Source organism: Homalodisca vitripennis, chromosome 1 (genome assembly GCF_021130785.1).
Source record: "Homalodisca vitripennis isolate AUS2020 chromosome 1, UT_GWSS_2.1, whole genome shotgun sequence".
Lineage (NCBI taxonomy): Eukaryota > Metazoa > Arthropoda > Insecta > Hemiptera > Cicadellidae > Homalodisca > Homalodisca vitripennis.
This window is the reverse complement of record NC_060207.1, coordinates 237180535-237203452: the sequence shown is the minus strand read 5'-3', so window position 1 is coordinate 237203452 and position 22918 is coordinate 237180535. Positions and strand designations below refer to the sequence as shown.

At 33.1% G+C, this 22918-nt stretch overlaps 1 protein-coding gene across 1 annotated transcript in view; it reads right to left on the bottom strand.

Annotated features, from left to right (window-relative positions):
• LOC124353177 (translation initiation factor IF-2, mitochondrial-like) overlaps positions 1–22918 on the bottom strand; it is a 35340-nt gene extending 12422 nt beyond the window's left edge. Inside the window, 12 exon segments of the mRNA XM_046803048.1 lie at positions 3642–3762; positions 6062–6166; positions 8119–8323; positions 9396–9610; positions 12199–12248; positions 13038–13065; positions 13067–13215; positions 13810–13970; positions 15726–15909; positions 16706–16820; positions 18314–18488; positions 22707–22918. Coding sequence (XP_046659004.1) covers positions 3642–3762; positions 6062–6166; positions 8119–8323; positions 9396–9610; positions 12199–12248; positions 13038–13065; positions 13067–13215; positions 13810–13970; positions 15726–15909; positions 16706–16820; positions 18314–18488; positions 22707–22720 — 1522 coding nt within the window. The 5' untranslated portion in view covers positions 22721–22918.

The following is a 22918-nucleotide window of genomic DNA, read 5'->3' as shown; positions in this document are numbered from 1 at the left end:
TTCAGCTCGTGGGTGATGCGGGTCACGAGCTGGCCGAAGACGTCGCCAGAAGAAAGGTGCTTGCCGACGAGGTCGGCGATGACAGTCGCGTCAACTCTGGCGGCCTTGTCGGTCCCGGTGGCAGGCATTGTTGATGTTGTAGAGCGGCCGGGGTCAGACGTTACAGATAAGGAGCGCTCGGACCGTTGCTTATCAGCTCCGCCAGATAATGGGACAGGCTCACCTTTAGACCCAGACCTGAGCTGCGGCGGCGATCGGTACATGAAATATTGTACTGATAAGCGAATTTTTAACTACACACGTTATAAAAAGTTCCGCTGATTCGATAAAAAAATGCTTAGTGTCTTTTCGCGTGTAATGGCACCACTTTCCAAGAAAACTGTCAGAAAAATACCAGTTAAAACAATAAAAAACTTTAGAGCCGACTTGCACACGTGTCTGCTAGCAATCAGTCATCCCCTCCAACTTTTGTCATCCCCTCAGTCAGCAACACCTCCTTTTAAGAAAGTTGTCCTGCTGAATTCTGCTACTAATTTGTAGCCGATCAGTCTTGTGTTTAGCAGGACCTCTCTTTTTAGTCCATGTTCTGTTATGATGACTAAGTCAGGGTTTGTTGTGTCTAGAAGGGCATTCATCTTGTCAATTTTGTTAGAAATTCGATCTACGTTCTGATGTAGCACGGTGAGAGTTTTTGCTACTTGAAAGCCTATTGTTTTTCTTTTGTAAAATTTTGTTTTGAATCGTTTCAATATGGGGTGAGTTTTGTCTAAAAAACTACTTTTTTCCACTAAAGGGGTTGTTTCGTTGAATTCAGAGCTATTGGCAAGATCGCCCTGCAGTAAGGTAGGCTTAAGTGTGGTGCAGGATTCCCTCCAGTTTGTTATTAAGTCCTTGTAGAAGTCTATGTGCTTTATAAAAAACTCCTCATGACTTTCATTTTGTAATCTTTTAAAAGTATTCATTGGTGGGGTTTTGCTGAGCACAGAGCCTCTTTCAGGGATTTTATAGGCCTTATTGTCTGATGGAATAGGATTTTTAGGTTGATGATTTAGACTTAAACTCAGAGATTGTCTGTCTTTCCCAGTCTCAACTTCATCCAGTTTGTTGGTCGGAGTTTGTCTGTCTCTCCCAGTGTCATGTTTATCAAATTCATCATCACTTGCTATTATAGACAGTTTTTTTTGTCGGGGTTTGACTGATTCCCCCAGTCAATTCTGTTGCCTGTGGAGTTGTCAAGAGGCTAGAGCTCCTTGTCAAAGCTGTTATAGACAGTTTTTTTTGTTGGGGTTTGGCTGATTCCCCCTGTTGATTCTGTTGCCTGTGGAGTTGTCGAGAGGTTGAAAATTCTAGTCTGAGCTGTTGTAGACAGTTTTTTTGTCGGGGTTTGACTGATTCCCCCAGTTAATTCAGTAGGCTTTGGAGTTGTCGAGAGGCTGGAGTCTCCTGTCAATGATGTTTTGGACCCTGGGTCCTCTGTCATTAGAGGTATCGTGATGGCTATGTTTTTTAAATTTCTATTAAGTTCTGTAATGGATTGCACCATCTGGTCCTGTTTCTCTTTAATGAGATCCAGATCTAGGAGGAGGGTAACATTTGTTGGAGGTGAGTTTATATGAATAGTTTGGGTTCCAACATCTACAGAGGTTTTTATAACATTAGTGTGACTTTTTTCTGCTGAATGTTTAAGTTTGGCAATTAATTTTTCTTGCTCATTGATTTTAAGTGAGTAGTTAGTGAGAATTTCAGATTGTTTAATGTCATGTTCCTCAAAAATTGTTTGGACATCAATTTTATCTTGTTTAGACTTACTAAGTTGCTGTTCCAATTCTTCCATTTGACTTAGTAGAGTTTCAATTTTTTGTTCATATTTATTCTCCCTTGTAGTGAGTTCTTCAATTTTTGCTTCCATACAGAGTAAGTTAGTTTTGAGTACAGTTACTTGGCAATTCAAATTATTGTTATTTCTCTTGAGATCAATATTTTCTTGTAATAAAAAAGATCCGGCTTCGGCAGCTAGTGTCAGGGATGTTTCTAAATCCTGTTCTTCCAATTTTCCATGGTCCTGCAGTTTTGTCTTCATTTTTTCTAACTTAAAATCTACAAGAGAGGAGTTCAAGATATCTGGAGAGCTATTTTGAATATTACTACTTCCAAGTCCTTGAATCGGACTACTAAGGATGTCACAATTTGATGAAGTTGAGTCATTAATTTCTACTGTAGGACACAGTTGTTGGTTACCTCTACACAGAGTGCATTTCCATAAGTCAATTTCGTCAGCACCCCATTTTTTCAAGTTCTTCTCAAGTATGTTCTGACATCCTGCATGATACCATTTTTGACATTGACCAGTGCATTTTATTCCTGAAAACCTAACACCAATGTCACAGGTGCCACACGGGTATTTTGGAGGCATTTTCCCAGAAAAGTATGAAAAATTGTGTAATTTAATATAGGCTTTCCAATTGTGGTTTAATTGTCAGAGTATAAATGAATGAATTACTGTATATTATTTGATTTAGATGTGCTAATCAACTGCTTTGTCAGATAGTGAAAAAAATAAGAGAAGTTTGTCAAAAACACATAGACCTAAAAACTCTTGATTAAATGGCAATCAAGTGCCGTGTCAATAGTATGAGTACAGCAGCTAGCTGTATTGCTGTAGGTCAGCGCTGACAATGCTGACAAGGTGTCTGGGTCACTGGTCTAGTTACAGGTGGCCAAGCAGCTGTGTGCCAACGCTGTATGATGTGGAATATCACTGTTAGTTTGTGACTTGGCAGTGACGTCACTGTTATTTAGTTATTTCATAGATGAGTAATACACGAATTATATTTCATATTATTTTAAATCTTAAAAAGCTTATAAGTTTGGAGTGAATAATATAGTTGTGTGAAGTGTTATGCTTGATTATTGAAAGTCTTTAACTTGGCTTAATCTTGATAGTTTACTTGCTTGTTAGTGTTCAGTAGTTAATTAAAGTTTCTTGATAAAGTTCTGAAGCTTCCATGAAAGAAAATATTTGATTTTTTAACTTACATGAGATCCAAGGTAAGTATTGTGCACAAGTAAATAATATTTTGTTGTATTATTACCACTTAAAATACACAGTTTTCTTGGAGTTCACTTTACTGTGACTGTAGTCAGTCAGCCATGTTTGTTGACAATATGTGTAATATTGTCATATACTATATTATGATTCATTGACTTGTAAAATTTCATATCTACACTTTTTAATATGACTTGGCGACAAATTATCAATGTGTTTTGTCAATGATTTGTAAAGTTTTGAAAAAATTATTTATTTGAAATTTAAATAGTAACCACCATATAAATTATTACTTTACTGAAACAGTAATGTTATTGTGAATTGAAATGCTATAGTAATTTTCATAGGCCTGGTAAATTGATCAATTATCTCACAATGAAGGTTTAGTAGTTTAGTGACCAACAAACTTATACACATTCTTAAAAAATGTGTTTTATTTTTAAATAGGCTATGTATCACGTTAAAATGTATATCTTTCACTTAAGGGCTTTAGAGGTATTATACGATACACTCAAACTAGCAGTCCTTAGGGCCAATAGACATATGGGGAGTTGAGAAAGAAAATGTAAATTGTCTAAAAAAATTTACAGCATACCTTTAAGTACAATACTGACTCTAATTTCATTGTCTTCTTGAAATTCTTTCTGCCGTGGCCCAGTTGGTTTTAATTTTCTCCTGCCAAGTTTCCTTCTCTGCTCCAGTTGAGTTTTATAGACCTGTGAAGTAAATGTTTTAAGATGAAACTACACCACAAAGTAGCAGATTTAAAATTTAAAAAAATACTGGACAGTATGATTCGATTCGAGGAGTAAAAGTTATTTATCTTACATATTACATATCATATAAACAGACGTAATTACTGTCATGTGAATTCCAGAATATTAACCCTTTAACCCCCATGCCCAAGTATACTTGTTCTCATATTATCAGCTGGTTTTTTATTGTTGTATCAGCTGTTAAACTGTGTTAATTCGTGTTCTATTATGTTAGAAATGTCTAGAAGATAGCTGTCCAGTTGGTGGTGCAATCTTGTAGACATTACTCAAACTAGTTGGAAGTAACATGCTTTGTATCGTACACCAGTTCGAGAATGGTTACGTAATACATTGATATTTTACAACATGTTTTCCGATGTCTATTCGTAGATAGTCGTGTGATAGTGGTAATATCCTGTAATTATTTGACAAATTGACATTATTTGAGAAGTTTGTAAACATTGTTAATTGTTTACTCAATTTATTAAACAAGAAAAAGTTTAACGTGTTATGTCAAAAACTCCTAAAAGTAGAAAAAATACATGGCACCAGGTGGTCTTAGTATGTAACTAAACCCGGCACACTGCTGTCACCGTGAATCTAGGAACGTGGCGGTTAAAGGGTTTAGACATGTCTGACATTCTTATAAACTTGTAAAATAATATAAATATATTATAGATATAATAAATTAAAAATATAATATAGATATTTAAATTCATTATATTTTGATTCATGTGCTATAGGAAAATTATCAGGCTATTTAGATCAAAGATTTAAAAAATAAATTTTCTGTTTCCCTAAATGTATAATTTAAACATGTTGACTCATAAGTATTTAATAACACATACCTTAATGGATGTTATTTTTGCAAGAATCATATAGATTTAATTTAATTTTGTATAAGTGTTTTCTGCTGTAAAAACCTTCAATACCATAAAAAACTAGATGAGCTTACTTTTAATTTTTTTTTCTCAGACACATTATGAGCATAGATGGAGTGTTATCAGTTATATAAGTATAGTGTTTTGAGAAGGTATTTTTAAAAAACCTTGTTAGAAAAATCATCAGTTATCAATGGGATTGTAAAAGTTGTGGAAATTTACGTTTACTACATAGTTGTGTTTCGAGATCTGCAATCTGATCTCTTCTTCAGGTAAATAACTAACGTAACACATAATTAAAAACTAGGTTAAAATAAACAAATCATACCAGAGCGTTGTGACACGCGTAAGTCAGGAATCACAACCACCATGTTGTGTGTCAACTTCACTAACTTTAAAACATGCACTTAATAAAAACTAAACACAATATTATTATTAAAACGGAACTACAGAATATAGGTCTGCATCAGCTAACCAACCACCTGCGACTGACCAGAGGCCAATAGTAAATGGCAATCATCACGGCAGAAACAAGATGGCAGCAAAAAAAAAGGGAATGGGAGTGGGCCTTTTTATTATTGGTTCATACTAGATGAACTTCTTAAAACCATACTTTGATTCTGCATTGGTTTATTACCCATTGGTTTATAAAAAATCTAATCTGTTTGATACATTTGCTTTTCTTTTTAATTCATCTTTCAGAATTGGCAACCAAAGTGGCCTAATCTCGACTGATGGTTGACTGGATTGGTTGTTCTGCCAATTTAATTTTTAACAGTAAATGATGTAAAATGTCCGGAAAAATCTTGTTTCCTTCACAATCCTTCCATCATCAAAAACAAAGAATAGTTGTGTTGTTTTTTTTTTATCCATTTCCTTTTTTGTGCAAGAGTGTTGACAATTTAAATACAACAAAATCTTCCGGATATTAGCAATTAAAATATCCAATATAAGTCCTATTTGTTACGTTCACAAACCCGCTATCATTAAAATTTTCAAAAAAAGAATGGAAATAAATTATAAGGGTTATGTTTTTCCTCAACTCTTCTGAGACGTATAATACGTATATATGGCATACAAGTCTTTATCACAACGCTTGTATCTGTGTAAATAAACAATAAATCATAAATAACAAATGTCAATATAGAATTTCTATCAATAAAATGGGGTTCATCTAAAAATGTATGTTAAAATTACAATAAAAGATAACATGAACTATGAGAATATGTTATCAACTGTCCTCAATGTATGATCATCCGATCATGTAAGTGTCAATTTAACGACTAATAATGTCCCAGTACATAGGAAAATTCAAAGGGGAAAGAGAAGCATAAATGACACAGATAGATCAACAATCCTCTTTGTTAATTATTACTCACTTCTTGATGCTCCGTCATTTTCGCCTGAATGACTTGTAAATCTTCCAATGCCTTTTCCTTCATTTTGTTCTCCTCGCGCCATTTAATGACTTGAGTCGCTTTTTTCTGTTAACAAAGAGTTAATTATTTTCTAATTAAAAACAATTTTTATGTTACAACATTGTTGTACTAATCATACTTGAACATGAGTTTTCTACTGTATTCAACTTAGAGAGAATTAAATTGCTCAAGTGAAATAATTGATTAAAACTTTTTGTTCAGTGTGAAAATTCTTTTACGATTTGTCATTTTAGATAATTATTTCAATAACCCATAACTGCCTAGTGTAGCTATGTGGACACAGAGATAAGTTGAGTTCGTCCATAGTGTTCATTGTCACTTTATTATTTAAGGTTAATTACATGGAAACTTCAAATTATTAATGTATATTCACCAAAGAGAAAATTTTTTGCTATTCCAAAACACAACACAGATAAAATGTTAATTATGTTTGAGACATGCACAATTGAAATAGCTTAACGTTATATCTTGTCACACACTGAAAATTATTTCAACTGATAAAACTGGACTTTAGTTATATAGGACATAAGTTATTGTTTTAATCTAATTATTTCTGTTGCGTTAGTTAGTTCATAAATACAAGCAATATGGAACAACTGCATATTTAACAACTACCAATTACATCAATCTGTAAAAATCAAATCAATCAATTAATCTAAGTTTAGGTACCTATCGGGTCATTATATCTTCCAAGTGCATCTTTTAATTTGTTTTAGAGACCTATTTATTCAGTATTTTCTCAATTATTAATGTAATTATTCCTCTTCAATAAGCTGATTGAATTCAGACCTTCCCTTAACCCATTGCGGATCGTATTGTTTTGGCCCGTAGGCACCAGCGGGCACGAATTAATTAACGGTCAGCGGCCGAACGAACAGCAACGGTACGCCAAAATATCGCTCGCTATCGTATACTAGAAAATTCAGCTGTGAAGGTATTCGTTCAGATGGAACATGGGCCTGCTGGGGTATCCGTGATGTAGGAACGATAACACGCGAGCAAGGTTCCGGGGTGGCAGGGATGATGTCTGAATCATAGTCTAAATAAAGCGGCTCGGGCGAAGCGATTACAACATCCGGGCCATTGTCTAGACTAAACCCACCAACATGTACGTCTGCGTCGTTTAGTTGTGTTACTAACCTCAAAAGTATTATAATAACAACTGAGGAAAACACCCAATCAGAAGCGCTAAAAAGCAGAGAGTAAACTCATATGAATGATTTTTCAACTTCGACATACAACTGCGATCTGTAGGATATCTATAAAACTTTTTGAAAACTCTAAACGTAGAACCGTTGTTAAACATTTTTAGTTGACAACTATTTGGAGGGAAATTTAAAAGCAGACCGCTTTTGTGACCTGAAATCGTCATCGTGCCGTCAGGCCCGGCTGCTGTGTGACGAGCCCAGCTCGTCAGTGATCCGTAATGGGTTAATTATTGTGGAAACCATATTTAAAAATTAACCCATTCACAATTTTTGATGTATTACATTCACAGCGTAAAAACTTGCATTAAAGTGTGCTACTGACTTAATATTACGCATCGTTAAGTTGTTCCTGTTTTATTCTGTTGCCTATCATAATATTGGGCAAGAAGCATTTTTAAGACAACCACACATCAAGCACATAGTTCTGGCATTTTCTACTAGATGACAGCACTTCCTTAGTTCTGTCATGAGAGTTTGCACCTTGGTGAGTTTGCTGAAATCCATACAGCTACCGTGTGTTGTTGCATGTAACCCTTCCTGGAGTATTTCATGGTTTTATTTCTAGTGTTTATTTGAACATGGAAATATCCCACTCAAAAAATTAAACGATTGGCTTTGCTTGTGTGATAACTTAATTAGCAATATATTATAAAAACTAAAAAAATTGGAAAAGGCATTATAAATAACTTTTGTATATAAAAAAGTATAAATATAAACCCTACAAACCTGTCTTGCAGCCTCAATACATGTCTTATATATTTTAATTAATAACTTATTTTATTTTATCACCTCGGAGTTGACCTCTAGCAGCAAGTCACCAGCGGAAGGCAGGGACCGCCAGCCAATGACCTGAGCTGCCATGCCTGGAGTCACCTGCTGTAGGACTTGCTGGTCCTCATTGAACAGTGAGCGCACCTTCGCCCAGGCCAGGCCGGCCACCACGATAGAGCCGCGCTGGAGTGTGCCTCGAGACACCAGTACTGTCGCCAGCTTTCTGCACATAAGATATCTTTGTTTCAGCATTGTGTGTCACACCAAAAATGATCAAATACTTTTCGACTGAACAAACCCTTATTTCAGTTTTCTTTCCACTACTACCAAAACAAAGGAAGGGCCTTTAAATATAGTTTCGGATTTTGACATATGAAAAGTAAAGACAATTTATCAATTATTTTATTTTGTCCTTGCATGAAGATGAAGCATTCCAAACGACTCAACACCTGTTACATTTTTAAAGTCTCCGGTTCATGGAAGGCCAAAAGTTGCTGTCCCCCAGTTTATACCTGGGGACCAAAACTTCCTTCCTTGGACAATTAGTCTAGCACAGTTGCAGAAGTGGGAATGTGTATGTACATGGTTCTTCAACTAGATTCTGACAATTTATTCTTTGCTTTCAAAGTGGTGAGGGTACTTAATGATAATAATCCCAGATGACTTCAATATCACTTAAGTAGCTGCTAGAAACTTAGAATCAGAATATACTTTATTCGACATTCTCAAGCTTAGTGTCAGAGAGTACAATGGTAAGTTAAAATCAGTTAAAAGATGTGGTTTGTTCCTCCAGGCACACATTCTCATTGCCTCATCAGATACACAATTGAGTGCACTACGATGTTATAGACACGGTGAAGCAATCAAGTTGTCTACACATCGACAATGAGACTACCACTTCACGTATTTCTAAGTGTATCTGATGTCGAAACGATGTAAATGTTTCATTTGACCTTCTTCGTTGTCGACTTTCTTTGGATCTCTTCAGACGAACATGACTCCAGATTCCAGGAGTCAAGTCTGAGACAGTGTCAGATACCAGACGCTGCAATAAAAGGGAAGGTGAACTGGAGCTAAACTCAAAATTAAATTGAATCAACACTTCCTACCATAGCTAGGTTATGCATAGATTTTATGTTAAGACTAGATAACAATCAGAGCTGCAATGCTATAGAACTATTTAGAATCATTTTAAACTAAAAGAACATAAGAAGGAATCCACTATAGATACTTTTTTGGATTTTTACTCTAACCACTCCCTTGGATAATGCTGACAGTGTGGCTCCCAAACTCACCCCCGAGACTGGTCGGTGCTAGCTTCAATGATGGTTCCCTCCACCAGGCCCTGGTAGTCAGCTTTCAGCCCCATCAGCTCAGCTTGGAGTGCAATGGCTTCAACCAGGGTGTCCACGTTGGTGCCTTTCAGCGCTGATATTGGCACAGCCTGTACATCGCCTCCCCAGTCCTCCAAGGTCAGACCTAGCTGTGCCAGCATCCTCTTGGTCCTTTCCTGGGATGGACATAAAAGAGAAACAACTTACGTATGTGACAATTTCTTAATTTTGTACAAAACAAATTAAATGTGAAAAATATCTCATATTTTATTTCTTTACACTTCATTATTGACTTTGGATTATTTAAAACAACAACATTTTGAAATTGCTATTGCTACCCTCTGGCCAGCCGTAGAGTTGAAAAGCACTTTGGTGTTGATTTGTCTTGTTACAAACCAACATTACACTTTCGAAATAATGCTCCAAATGCAAATATAAGCATACAAATCGAAAGACAAAAAATATCAACTTCCTATATCATGTATTGAATTTGATGGAAATGAGCTACAGTCGAAATAGGAATTGATCACCGACACGTTACAGTGACACTAGCATTCCTACTGGCCAGATTTGTTTTAATCGTTAAAAAACGAAACCATCGAGTGATGTTTAGGCTAATATTGTTATTGTGTAGGCTATTAATGGTTTTAATACTAGCTGTTTTATTAATGTGTAAGATCACAGCCACATACATAATGTAGAGGTTCACAATTGAAATGAAATGAAACGTTTATTCTCTCTTCACAATCAATTAATTGTAACAAAACAACAACAATATTATACCTCTATACCTAGTGTTTGATCAAATAACGTGTTAACTAATTAGGATGTGTTTTTTCTATTATTGAAAACAAATGTTATAATAGAAATTATTAAACAGAAATATAAGCTGATGCAGAACTGCTGAGAGAATAAATACAAACGCAAGAGAAGATAAATTCTTCTGATTTTGCGTGGGAGTCACCAGTATTTTATATTTTCCATTTGGAATTTTACTGTTGTCTCCTGTTAACCTGGGCAAGCACGCACACAAACACACGCACGCGTGCGCCCACACACACAAAACACATATCCACACATCCAATATGAAAACATATGCTATCACATGTAATATCATTACCGTATCTATTATCTCTCTTGAGGCAACTACTTTTGAGGCAAAAATAATTTACGCAAAAGTAAATTTGTTTTATAACTTTATTTTTTTAAATAGATTTTTACTTATTCTTTAGAGGGAGATATTATCTTACCTGTTTGGTTATTATATTATTGTTTAAGAAAAATTTAGTTATTAACTAGTTTAATACAGCAAACAATTGTTCCAATTGATTAGTATCATGATTCAAGAGCCAATCCTTGACACAGATTTTTAAGGTTTTCATTGTGGGGTGAATTTTTAATGTAAACAGGTAAACTATTGTAAAACTTGGGTCCGAGGTTTATAAAAGACTTCTGTAGCAAAGAGCTATTGACTCTCTGTGGCCTGATCATGCCGATCTGCCTGGTAATATATCCTCCATGAGTTGTTTGCAGATCAACAGTGACTCCTGGATTACCACTAATTTGGAAAAATAACCATAGCACTTTAAAAAACATATAGATGCCGCAGTGGAAGTATTTTTAGCCTAAAAAACAATGGAAAAGCATGTTCACGCTATTTTTCCGAAAAATAATTCTAATGAATGATTTTTTGAATACTTGTAATTTTCTTTAAATGTGATTTAAATGTACTGCCCCAGCATGACAGACTATAGTTTAATTTAGAATGAACAAATGCATAATACATTTTTATTAATACATCGTCATGACAAAGTTGTCTAATAAAATAAAATTTTCTAAGAAATACAAGTAAATATGTTCTAATTGTTTTTATATGTACTTTCCAAAGAAGGTTTTCATCAATGTGGAGTCCCAAGTACTGCACAGTGTTGCCCTGAGTAAGGGTGACACAATCACATTGATTCTGTTGACAACTCAAATTATGGTACTTCAAAGGTTCATCATAATTGAAAGTTTGAGTTAATGAAAAATTTATATATAATTGTTATTGTATACTTGGTTAACATTTTATGTGGAAAAAGTTTGGAGTAAAGTTTTAAAAATATTAATTCTAATAACATATTTAAAATTATCAAATACTTTTTTTAAATTGGCCTATATTTTTAGTTACAAACACAGGAATTGTATGAGTAACGAATTCAGAATTGAGACCACAATTTCGGAGCAAATGTTGAGTTCAGCTCCATTTAAATTTCCCCTTAATGTCCGAAAATGTTCCGCAGTGACTGATATCTGATGCTGTCACAGACATGACAGTCGACGTTTATCGAGATAAAAAAAGTCAGTGACAAAGAAGTTCTAAAACAACTTGTTTCCACACCAGAGACGTCTAGACTACAAAATCGAATGAAGTCATTTTATCTAAGGAAGAGGGCAGACATATATGTGCTCTACTTTTGATAACACTAGTGACATGTGATCATGAAATCACCTGCTATATTTTCAAATCATCCATTGTCAATAATGAAATAAAATTAAAAACATTTAGCAATTAGATTATGACTAAATCTTTTCTTCAACTTAATTAAACAAAAAGAAATGATTTCTATAAGAGGATTCACTAATGCTTCTCCACAAAAATGTACAATGTTCAACCAGAGCTTGTGACAGCTAACTGACCATCATATCACATATAACGTACCCAAGAACTTTTAAACAAAAATATACAGTATTCTACCTAGGTTTGAGAATAACGTTTACCTACTATATCTGCTCCAGGTTTATCGATCTTGTTGACTGCCACAATTATAGGTACTGCAACAATGTACAAGATTAACATACACACAAAATTGCGATTCATACAAATATAAAATACTACGATATTATAAGGCTTTAAGCTGAAACTAATCTCTGCAACAAAATATTTTATCATACCTTAAACTTGAGAGCATTTTCTAGAGAAAGCCATTTTGTTTTTGTTTTTTTTACACAACCACTACAAATTAATTAAAGAAAGGCACAACAAAGCAGGAATAGAAATCATGTAAATTATGTGAATCTTTCACTTTATTTTAAATTTCTAGAATATCATTCCCAAACATACATTTTTTTCATTAAAATTCTCAAATTATGATGCTACAATAAACTATGCAAAGTTATTTTGCAATTCAATCCTTATAAACAAATTATTGTTTTTAAAACAAGTTTTTAGCTAAATTTTTATACAGTAATAAATTGATCTCGAAGATAGTAGTACAATGAAGACAACTTTACAATGATTATCACTAAATTCGTTCGAAAGATCAAAATTGGATTCCTTGTGAAAATAAAATTATGAATAATAATATAATTAATTTTGTAAATTAAAAACTATTTATTTAAGTACTCAATTTTTATTACGTTTTTATTTTATCTTAAACATACGTAACTATTATATGTTACCTAAACGTAACGTATCCTACTGAATAAACTTTATGAGAAAGATAAAGGGAAACCAGGCACAACGCTAATCAACAAGCCTTTTCTCCTCTCTATCAGTACTAAACGTACTTATTAATTATTTATATTTTATTAATTAAGCTTTCGTTTCTGTATCTTACTGACCTTGAGCCTCCTTTGCCATTTCGAACACTTTCTACAGTCTGTTCCATGACACCATCATCAGCTGCCACCACCAACACCACGATGTCAGTGGCGTGTGCACCACGCTCTCTCATCGCACTGAACGCTGCGTGCCCTGGTGTGTCCAACATCGTCACACGTTCACCGGACTTTAGTTTCACTGTATACAATAAACACTATTGAAACTGAGTGGTATTCGTGTTAAGTGATCTATCAATCAAGAACTGGTGTATTCAATCTTGAAAGTTTGAATAAATATGAAACGCAACTGTATAATTTTAATAGTAATAAATTTTGTCAAATTATGTCATCATTACACCAAACGTACGTTTATATACTGGAAGTTCTTCGTATTATCGGAAATTTCAGTTATCCAGAACTCATTCATCCTCTATTTCTGATAATGTGAGGTTTTACTGTACAGATAAAAAACAGATACTACTTTGTAACGGTCTAATACTACTAAAAAATGCTGTTGACAACAAAAAATAACTTTAAATGGTCTTTTAAAAATGTCTGCATACAGACACAACTCTGCCAACAACAGCTTGATTGCATTAAAAAGGTGACAGTATCACTAAAAACCAAATGTTTGCATCACTAGACACAACTGTAATTTAATTTGTCCCTTATGGTGGAATGAAAATAATTTTTATCAATGGAATAACCTTGAGAAACCTTCAAATATATCATTGTCTAACCAAACACAAAGGCAGATATGATTGGTGACTCAGTAATAGGCCTAGTAGCATACCCGAGAAGGCTCCGATGTGCTGAGTGATGCCGCCGAACTCCGACTGCACGATGGATGATTGTCGTAGAGTGTCCAGTAATGTGGTCTTGCCGTGGTCCACGTGACCCATAATGGTCACCACAGGTGGTCTGGGTCTCAGCTGGTCTTCTGATGCAGGAGGTCTGGACAATACAAGTTGTTAAACACGTGGTTATATTTTTATTTATTTATTATTTTCAAGTAAACAATAGAGGAAAGATTTCTTTGATTTGATCATGTATTCACTTTGAAAGGAATATGATAGAGTACTTTAATAAAAATTAGCTGAATGGTTTGCTAAGTACGATCTCAGAAATGGCTGTACTAATTTGACTAACGTTTGCTTTTAATATTTGTTTGAATCCAAGAAAGGTTTGTATCACAAATTTAAAGTTTTCCGGAGTATTTTTTAATTTGGAAAAATAATACGTTTTTGAACAATAGTCCAAATTTGACACTAAACATTCTATTCTATTATCGGTTATCTGTAGACACTTTCAGCTGGAGTTCGCCAAATAGGCTGAAACATTTGTTTAGATTAAAACATTAGAAAAATATGAACTAAGCTCTTATTCGCTTACAGATATTTGTTTGAATCCAAGAAAGGTTTTTATTAAAAATTTAAAGTTTTCCGGAGTATTTTTTTAATTCGGAAAAATAATATGTTTTTGATAAATAGTCCAAATTTGACACTGAACATTCTATTCTATTATCGGTTATCTGTAGACACTTTCAGATGGAGTTCACCAAATAGACTGAATTTGTTTCGATTGAAATATCAGAAAAATATGGACCAAGCTCCTATCCGCTTACAGATAGCGTAATGCTGAAAACGAAGACAAAGTTTACTATCTAACTTAGACTATAGATTGTGCCAGTGATGAATTAAAACCATTCAATGCATTGGAAATACAATTTAAACACAATTATAAAACGCATCTTAATAAACAAAGCTGTGTGTTTGCACATAAGGTGACAAAACAGGATGGATCCATTGACATTGTGATGTGGCATTTTTACAGCAGCATAAGGAAAAAAACAGAAAGCAACATGTTTCAAGGAGCCATTCTTTCTCTGACTACAATGAGTTTCTATCACGCAAAACCTATTATAAATGATTATTTTGAAATTTTGTATAAACTTAGTAAGGACATCTACTGTAACTCTTATTCCAAAAGTAAATTACGAGCATCAGAAGTAGATGCTCTGTGACAAAATTAGTGTTTTAGTAAACGTTCTTTGGCTATTAGCCTTTTCAGTCTTATGTGTGTATATATATTTTCTTTACCTGGACAAGGGTAAATTCAACTATAGAACCAGAAACACCATAGGGTAGAAGTAGGGTCTAAGAGCTTTTGCAAGGTAGCCTGCTGACTTCAATTTTAAAAAACTGTGTCAAAGCCATGGGTCACTGCTAGTTGAAAATACTAACAGCTTCTATTGGAACAAGAAAAATAATATTACAAAATTTACTAAAATTAAATAGTTAAATTATATTTCTAAAGATTTTATCTATGTAGAAAAGTATGATCTTTTCAATTAAAAAATGTTCAATTGTATGTCTTTTAGAACCGGAGAAAAGAGTGGCATTATTAACATTGCAAAGATAGGGATAAGTGGTTTTCTTAATCCATACAAAACCTTGAGATGGGGGGGGGGGAGATTGGGATGAGACAAGAATAATCTCAACAAGGATAGAACTTATTTTTAGCATTCTTGTGCAGATCTGTTCTGAACCTCTAACATGCTCTCTCACACATTCTATCATTCTGGATATGTAGTATATTAACTTGGCTGGATTTCACTATTTATTTGCAGTGAAAGTTTTACAGAAGTGATTTCAAGAACAATTATGACCTTCTTCTTCATAGATAGTTAATTACTCCAAGCTGAGATACCTTTTAGTTATATCTTGAAAGTCTTCCATAGAATTCTCTTGCTCATTGGGAGGAGAGACAATTTTACACCGGTAACCGCTCTTCTTCACAATGTCCTGCAGCACTTGCCAGTCGCTGATAACGGAACTTGGCTTGTCGAAATACACAGAGTTATCAACATACATCATCACCTCGAACAAATGGTCTGAAACAATAACATCACAGATATAGTAATCCTAATATTAATGTAATAAATATTTTATATCATTCTAAATAAATTTATGAAATAAATACCAAAAAAAATATGAAACTCAAATCATTCTTTAAAAATGTAATGTGAAAAAAAATTGTTAACAATAAAATAAGGTTGAAAATTCGTAAGAGTTTATCTCTACTATCTATGAATGTGAGATGGAAACTTGGCCATAATGGGTAGAACAATGTGTGCCATGCAGAAAAGCAGATTGGAAATAAAAGTAAATTGGGTGAATTGCTGTTCATTTTGGTTGAATTGTAATCCACATTTCCAGTCAACACGCACTCCTCATCTCACCTACAATAGGGGGTACAATTCACCACTTCCACATCCAATTGGAGTTTGTCGGTTACATAATCTTAAAAAAGTAACGTTGCAAACAGTTTCAAAATAATATTTTTCCGTGAGAAGCTTAATCAGATGTTTTTTAAAAGATATAAAGTTAACAATATATTTTGTAAAACACACTATGAAATTGATACAACCTAAACTAATAATAGTAAATATATCATACAGTTTTTATCATCACCATACATCTTACTTCTGCAATTGCTTTTGTGTGACTCCCATTTATTCATAACTTTTATTAAGACTTATTTGAGATAGCTGTCTTAAATTATAATTATATTGGTTATAATACAAATTATAAATGACCCAATCCAGGTCTAAAAATTAATTTCTTTATGTTCATTCATGAACTAACTGTACAATTATTGAATCAAGATATTTTCAATTCAACACATACCACAATCTTTCTCCATAGAATTGGCAAGTTCTTGTACAGTCATATTTTTCCATATATCAATGGCCTTAGTCTGTTTGAATTGTGATGGTGGTAGCTCATAAGTCTTCGGAGTTTTCTAAACAAACAAAAAATACAAATTAAATCATTCTTCCTATTCCCTAATTTAATCAATCATGTTTATTTCTTATCAACTTTAAATGTGATAAAACGAATAGAGTGATGTCAACATCAAGTAATATATTTATTTACAAAACGATTCTTTAAACTGACTGAGTCATCTATTACCTACCTAAATTTTTATAATCAACAAATTTAGAGGACAATTTTAAAGAACATGTGATTTTTCCATACTGATATACAATAATTTCAATATATGTGTGCTACCTGTATTCGTATACAGCACGTTCATATTCATAAACATGCACAAGATGTAGCAGATTATTTTTTATTAAGCACAAAAGTAACCCTTTAGCCACCACGCCTGAGATATATTGTGCAACTCTAGTTTTGCGAACAACCACTATGCCCGAGATTTGCCGTGCAATTGTAGTTTTGGGAACAACCGCCACGCCCGAGATATGCCACGCAAATGGTAGTTTTGCGAACAATCGCCACGCCCGAGATTTGCCATGCAACTGATAGTTTTGCGAACAACCACTATGCCCGAGATTTGCCGTGCAATTGTAGTTATGTGAACAATCGCCACGCCCGAGTATACTCCTTTTCATATTATCAGCTGTTTTATTTTTGTTGTATCAGCTGTTATATTGGTGTTCTATTATGTAAAACATGTATAGAAAATAGGTGTCCAGTTGGTGGTACAATTTTGTGGACAATACTCAAACTACTTGGTCGCCACCTGCTCTGTATCGTACACTAGTTCGGTAATTGTCACGTTGTTTTTTTACGAGGTTTTCCCGATGTTTATTCATAGATAGTTGTGTGATAGTGGTAATATGTTGTAATTATTTGACGAATTGACATTATTTGAGATGTTTGTAAACATTGTTAATGGTTTACTCTATTAATTAAACTTTTAATAATGTGTTGTCTAAAACTCCCAAAAATGGGAAAAATACTCTGCTCTGGGAGGGTGTTATCTCGAATCCAGGAACGTGGCAGTTAAAGGGTTGACACTATGTAAAATAACAACAAAGCAAATAAAATTAGCACTGTAAACTTCAAGAGTCAACAAATCAAGAGATAATTATGAGTGATCGCAAGGACAGTATTTTATGTACCAGTAATATGCCTCAACTTGAAATCCCTATGCCTGTCAAAATATGTCACATTACTGGTACATAGAAATCACGTAGTATCGGATAATAGAGGGTTACTGTGTATTATTATACTGTATGTGAATTAACTTTAATAAAATCTTTAACGTTATCTTTAATTAATAAGTACACCCACCAACTAACTCAGCTATGAGCCTGTAGGGAAGTTCAAATTAAAAAATCTCTAACAATACAGTACGAGGCTGGATTATTATTGTAGCACAGAAAAAATTTAAATCGGTGCATCTGCCATTTGTCTTGCCTTATTTATATAGACAATAGTCTCATAGTAATAATATTTTTATATATTATTGCAGTAGTTGATTCCTACCTTCTCTTCCTTGGTTTTCCTCTTCTTTAAACAATATGGTGTGGTATAAATGCCCTGACATCTTTCGCACATTGGAAAACTGAATAACACCTTTTTTAACTGCGTTTGCCAACTTTCCCTTTTCAGTCTCATTTGATTTGATAATATTGATGTGAGCGAACCACTGGCGAATTTTCTGAAAAACATGTGTACTTTACTACTTATTTGATAAGGCCCAACAAAACAGTTTTATTTTAAATTGCAGTATTTAAAAAAAAATAATAAGACAAGTTATGAATGTCGAATTTGGATCCAGCTCACCTTCCTCTTAGTGTAGCATCTTGAATCTGACACTGTCGCAGACTTGACTCCAGATTTCAGACGCTGCACTAAGAGGAAAACGAACTGGAGCTAAACTCAACATTCACAATTAATCAAGCCCTTCCCGCCATAACTATGTTATGTGTAGAAGGCAATTTATAATTATTAAAATATTAATTTTACTGTAGACAATGACTAATATTGTTACATCAATTAATTTTCATGTTAAGCTTTTTAAAATATGTAACTGTACTATTGTGGTTTTGTTATCTGTTGTTAGTCACTGATGTTGAAAGCATAGTCTTATTAGTCATTTTCAAATTAGCTCTGCAAGCCTATCCAAAATTACAGTGCATTAAATTTTAAAAAAATATTCTTCACTATACAACAAATGTTTGACCATTTTTAAGTATTAAATTAAACTGTAATCTAATCTAGGCTAAAATGTTTCTTGTAATTTTTTTTTGCTAATTATCTTTATATTTGTTATATGAAATCATATTTTGAACTTGCTCTCATTTTTGTTCTTTGAAGTTATTGATAATTAGTTACGTGAATAAACTGTAATTAGGTTGTCAAGTATGAAGACATTGCTTTAATTGGTTAAATACTCGTTCAATGACAACCCTCTTCTTTTTGTAGTAATATTTAACAATATAATTTCTATTCAAAGCTGGCAAAAATGGTGTTAACAACCATGGAGCGAGAGCATACTGGTTATTTATTCTTCCAACTGAATTACACCAGTAGTAGGCCTACAATTAAATAAGTTAAAAAAGGAGAATTAAAGATTATAGTAAAAACACTAATACTATTTACTTATATAATTAAATAACCAACAGTGTTGAAAATAAATAATTCCTATTATGTGATGGATAGAAATTTCAGAGGATTGTATAATGAATAATAACAACATAAAAACACAATTATCTTTATTTTATATAATTTTACTTATTAAATAAAATAGATGGTTACACTAGGAAACAAAATTCACTAAAAAGAAAGCCTCATCAAAACAAAAATATTAAGTAGTAATTGTAAAATCTTTTTAGAAGCGTTTGAAGTACTTTCTCATTAACATTTATGCTTTATTATAGTTATAATTATCAATTTATAGGTAGGCTATTTCATTTTAGGTCTATATGAAGAAAAGTGGTACTTTGGGATTATACCGACCACACCCAGACATGAATCGTTATTTGACATTTTGCTTCTACTAATTACTAGATTAGCGTAGAACAATATTTCGTCAATATAAAACAAGAATTGTCTTATCACAAACCCTCCCCATCCTCAGACAGAGGTCAAAGTCGAGCTGTCTAGTAGATAACGTGATTGCAGAGTCTCGCCGCCCGTTCAGCTGGTGCGTCGCTTCGTTGTACTTCCATGTTTTACCCCTACATTTCTCCAAACACAAAAATTAAACAAAAACAAACAAAAACTAAACTCTTTATTGAAAAAACACTCAAAACCTGTTTTTATTCTTGATCACACTCCGCCACCCAAAATGCGAGTGCCTCTGGCCATCAACGCGGGCTTCGGCGGTGCTGCCCCGCGCTGATGTCAACGAAAGAAAAACATCCCTCGAGATAGTACCTATCAGTAAAATATCAAATTCTAGAGGGGCTTGATCAGAAATATAAATTGAATTGTAATGGAAAGGCAATTATGTACCGTGCAAAAAACTTAAATAATCATGTGATGCCGCGCGGCCTGCCGTAATCGGGATTCTCAAGAAAGATAAGATAACAGCGACAACAATACCGATCACAATACCTGGAAATGCTTGTTGATTGATGGAATGTTAGTTCTGTTACTCAAACTACATCGTTTTATAACGTTCTAAGTTCATTGAAAAAGTTTAAGCATTGGGGGCATATAACGGAATCTGACCCCAATAACAATTGATAATCATTGTAAGTTTGTAATTTTGTAATTAGAGAGTTGTTTTTTCATTCTATCATGTTTGTTTCTATTTTCTATAAGTTTAAATTTTTGTGTTCTTCATACTGGTGTGGTCGGTATAATCCCAAAGAACCAGAAAAGTAATAATTTAATGATTAAATCAGAAACCATCTGTGTTTTTATTAAAAGTAACGAACAAAGGTGTGTACAAATTATTAAATTTTTAATATTACAAAGGATAACCTTTAAGTGTGTGATAGCTTGTGACAAATATAATGCATGTTCATTGCCTTTGTATTTATGGCCATTATTCAAATACCACACAAATAATTTTACTTTGCTTGAATAAATTTTAAACAATACTGTTATTTAACATAGGCCTATTGAAAAAAGCTGGCAATAATTAATTGTAACTAATTATAACGATAAGCGGACCCGGTATTTATATCGCTTATTACAATCATCGATACTTATATATCGAATAACAGAACTATCAAATCGATATTAACATATCTGAAATATTAGATTAAAGTCACATGTTTCAAATTAATAAAAATAGTTAAAACAATTACGTAATGTCATAAATAATAAAGGGACCATAACCAATAATCAAACGATAAAACTAAAACAGGTGATAGCAAAAATGACATTTAAATAATAAAGAAAATGTAACAACAAAACAAACATCTTGAAACCGAGAAAGACACAGTAAATCATCTTTTAGTGTTATTTTGTTTAGTTTTCTAAAGTTAACTATACTTAACTTATTTATAGAATAAATTGTGTTTAGAATATGAAAATGTGTATTACAGTTGGTGCAAATGATTTAGTTATTATTCAAATTAATTACTATTGGTTGATTATATCGATGGGTTATTATTAATTAAATAGCCTATCGTTTGATAATATCAATATAAAAAACTGGATCCGCTTATCGTACTCTATCCATGGTTTTGTATTCAATAGTTAACATATTTCTCATCGATAGTTTCGTTCACTGATTCAAATGTGGTGGTGACCACTTATTATAGGCCTACTGCAGCCAATTCATGTTCTACCTTTTCGTAATTTGTCATTTTCATCCCCAAAAACCTTGGTAAAAGCTGTTTACTCAACAAAAACTAAACTCTTTTTGCCGAAAAAAAAAAACGCCACTCATATGTCGGACTCTTTTTTTTCTTTATCACTGGCTACTGCTATGTTCAAATGCCAAAATACGTATTTTGGTTGTTTGGTCAAAGATAATGAAAAACCATTCCCTCGAAGATAGATTTCTATTTTTGTCGTCTATCAGTAACTAGAATATGACGAACTACCTAGAGGGGCTGTCAAAACCAGATGATCGGATTATGTTACTGAATTGTTCATTGTTGTTGTTTACAATGTTATCGAAAGTTTTTGAAGTGTTACTATCAAAAAACTTAAATAATCATGTGATGTTACATCTAACTCTACTGTGAGTGAGGGAACAGATTAGTAACAGTGCGAGACGAACTAAGTGACGATTTCCTTCAGAATTTGTCAGATTCAGATGCCGAGAAAATGCTTGTAAGTTATTTAATATTGATGACAATTAAAGAGTTGTTTTGTGATGACATTCTGATCATGTTTGTTATCTATAAATAATGAGGAGTTCTTTAGATAGTGAGGGGGATGTGGCACAGATAAGTTTAATCCCAAATTCCACTAGTGTTTAGAGGAGGCCTACCATTTTGGGAAAATGTGTATGCAGTTATGGTTTCAGATAGATCTTAGTTATTGTTCAAAGCAATTACTATTGGTTGATTATATCGATAATTTTAGGGTATAATTTTAAAAATAAATTATCAGATGCCAAACACAATTTTTATTTTTTTATTTATGTTTTATTTATATCATTTAAAAAAATAAACTGTGTTTGTTTCAAATTACCCATGGTTTTTTATTATAGTTAAAAAACAGCATTTAAATCATCGAGTAAATAAAATAAAAATTCATCAAATCTAATGAAAAACTAAAAGAGATACAGGCCTATTTTTTGTAAATGAATGCACAACAGTGATTTTCCTCCTTGGCAATTTTGACTGGTACAATAAAAAACCTTGGCAGTAAAAGCTGTTTTAACCACAATTATTTTGTATGTACCAAAAATTTTAACAAAAACTTTAAGTAAAAAAATAGAAATTAACAAAAATTCATTGAATCTTACCTTATTCCAATCATTTTTACCACTTTTAAGAACAAAGTGCTTTTTGATCATAGAATAACCTTCCTCCTAACCTATAAAATAAAAATTTCATTTTAATAAGTGCTATGGGCTAAATTATTTAACCTTATAGTAACTTCTTCACTAAAAATAGGTAAATGGTTCAAATAAAATTAATATATGACTCCAACTAACTGTTTTACATACAATATTAA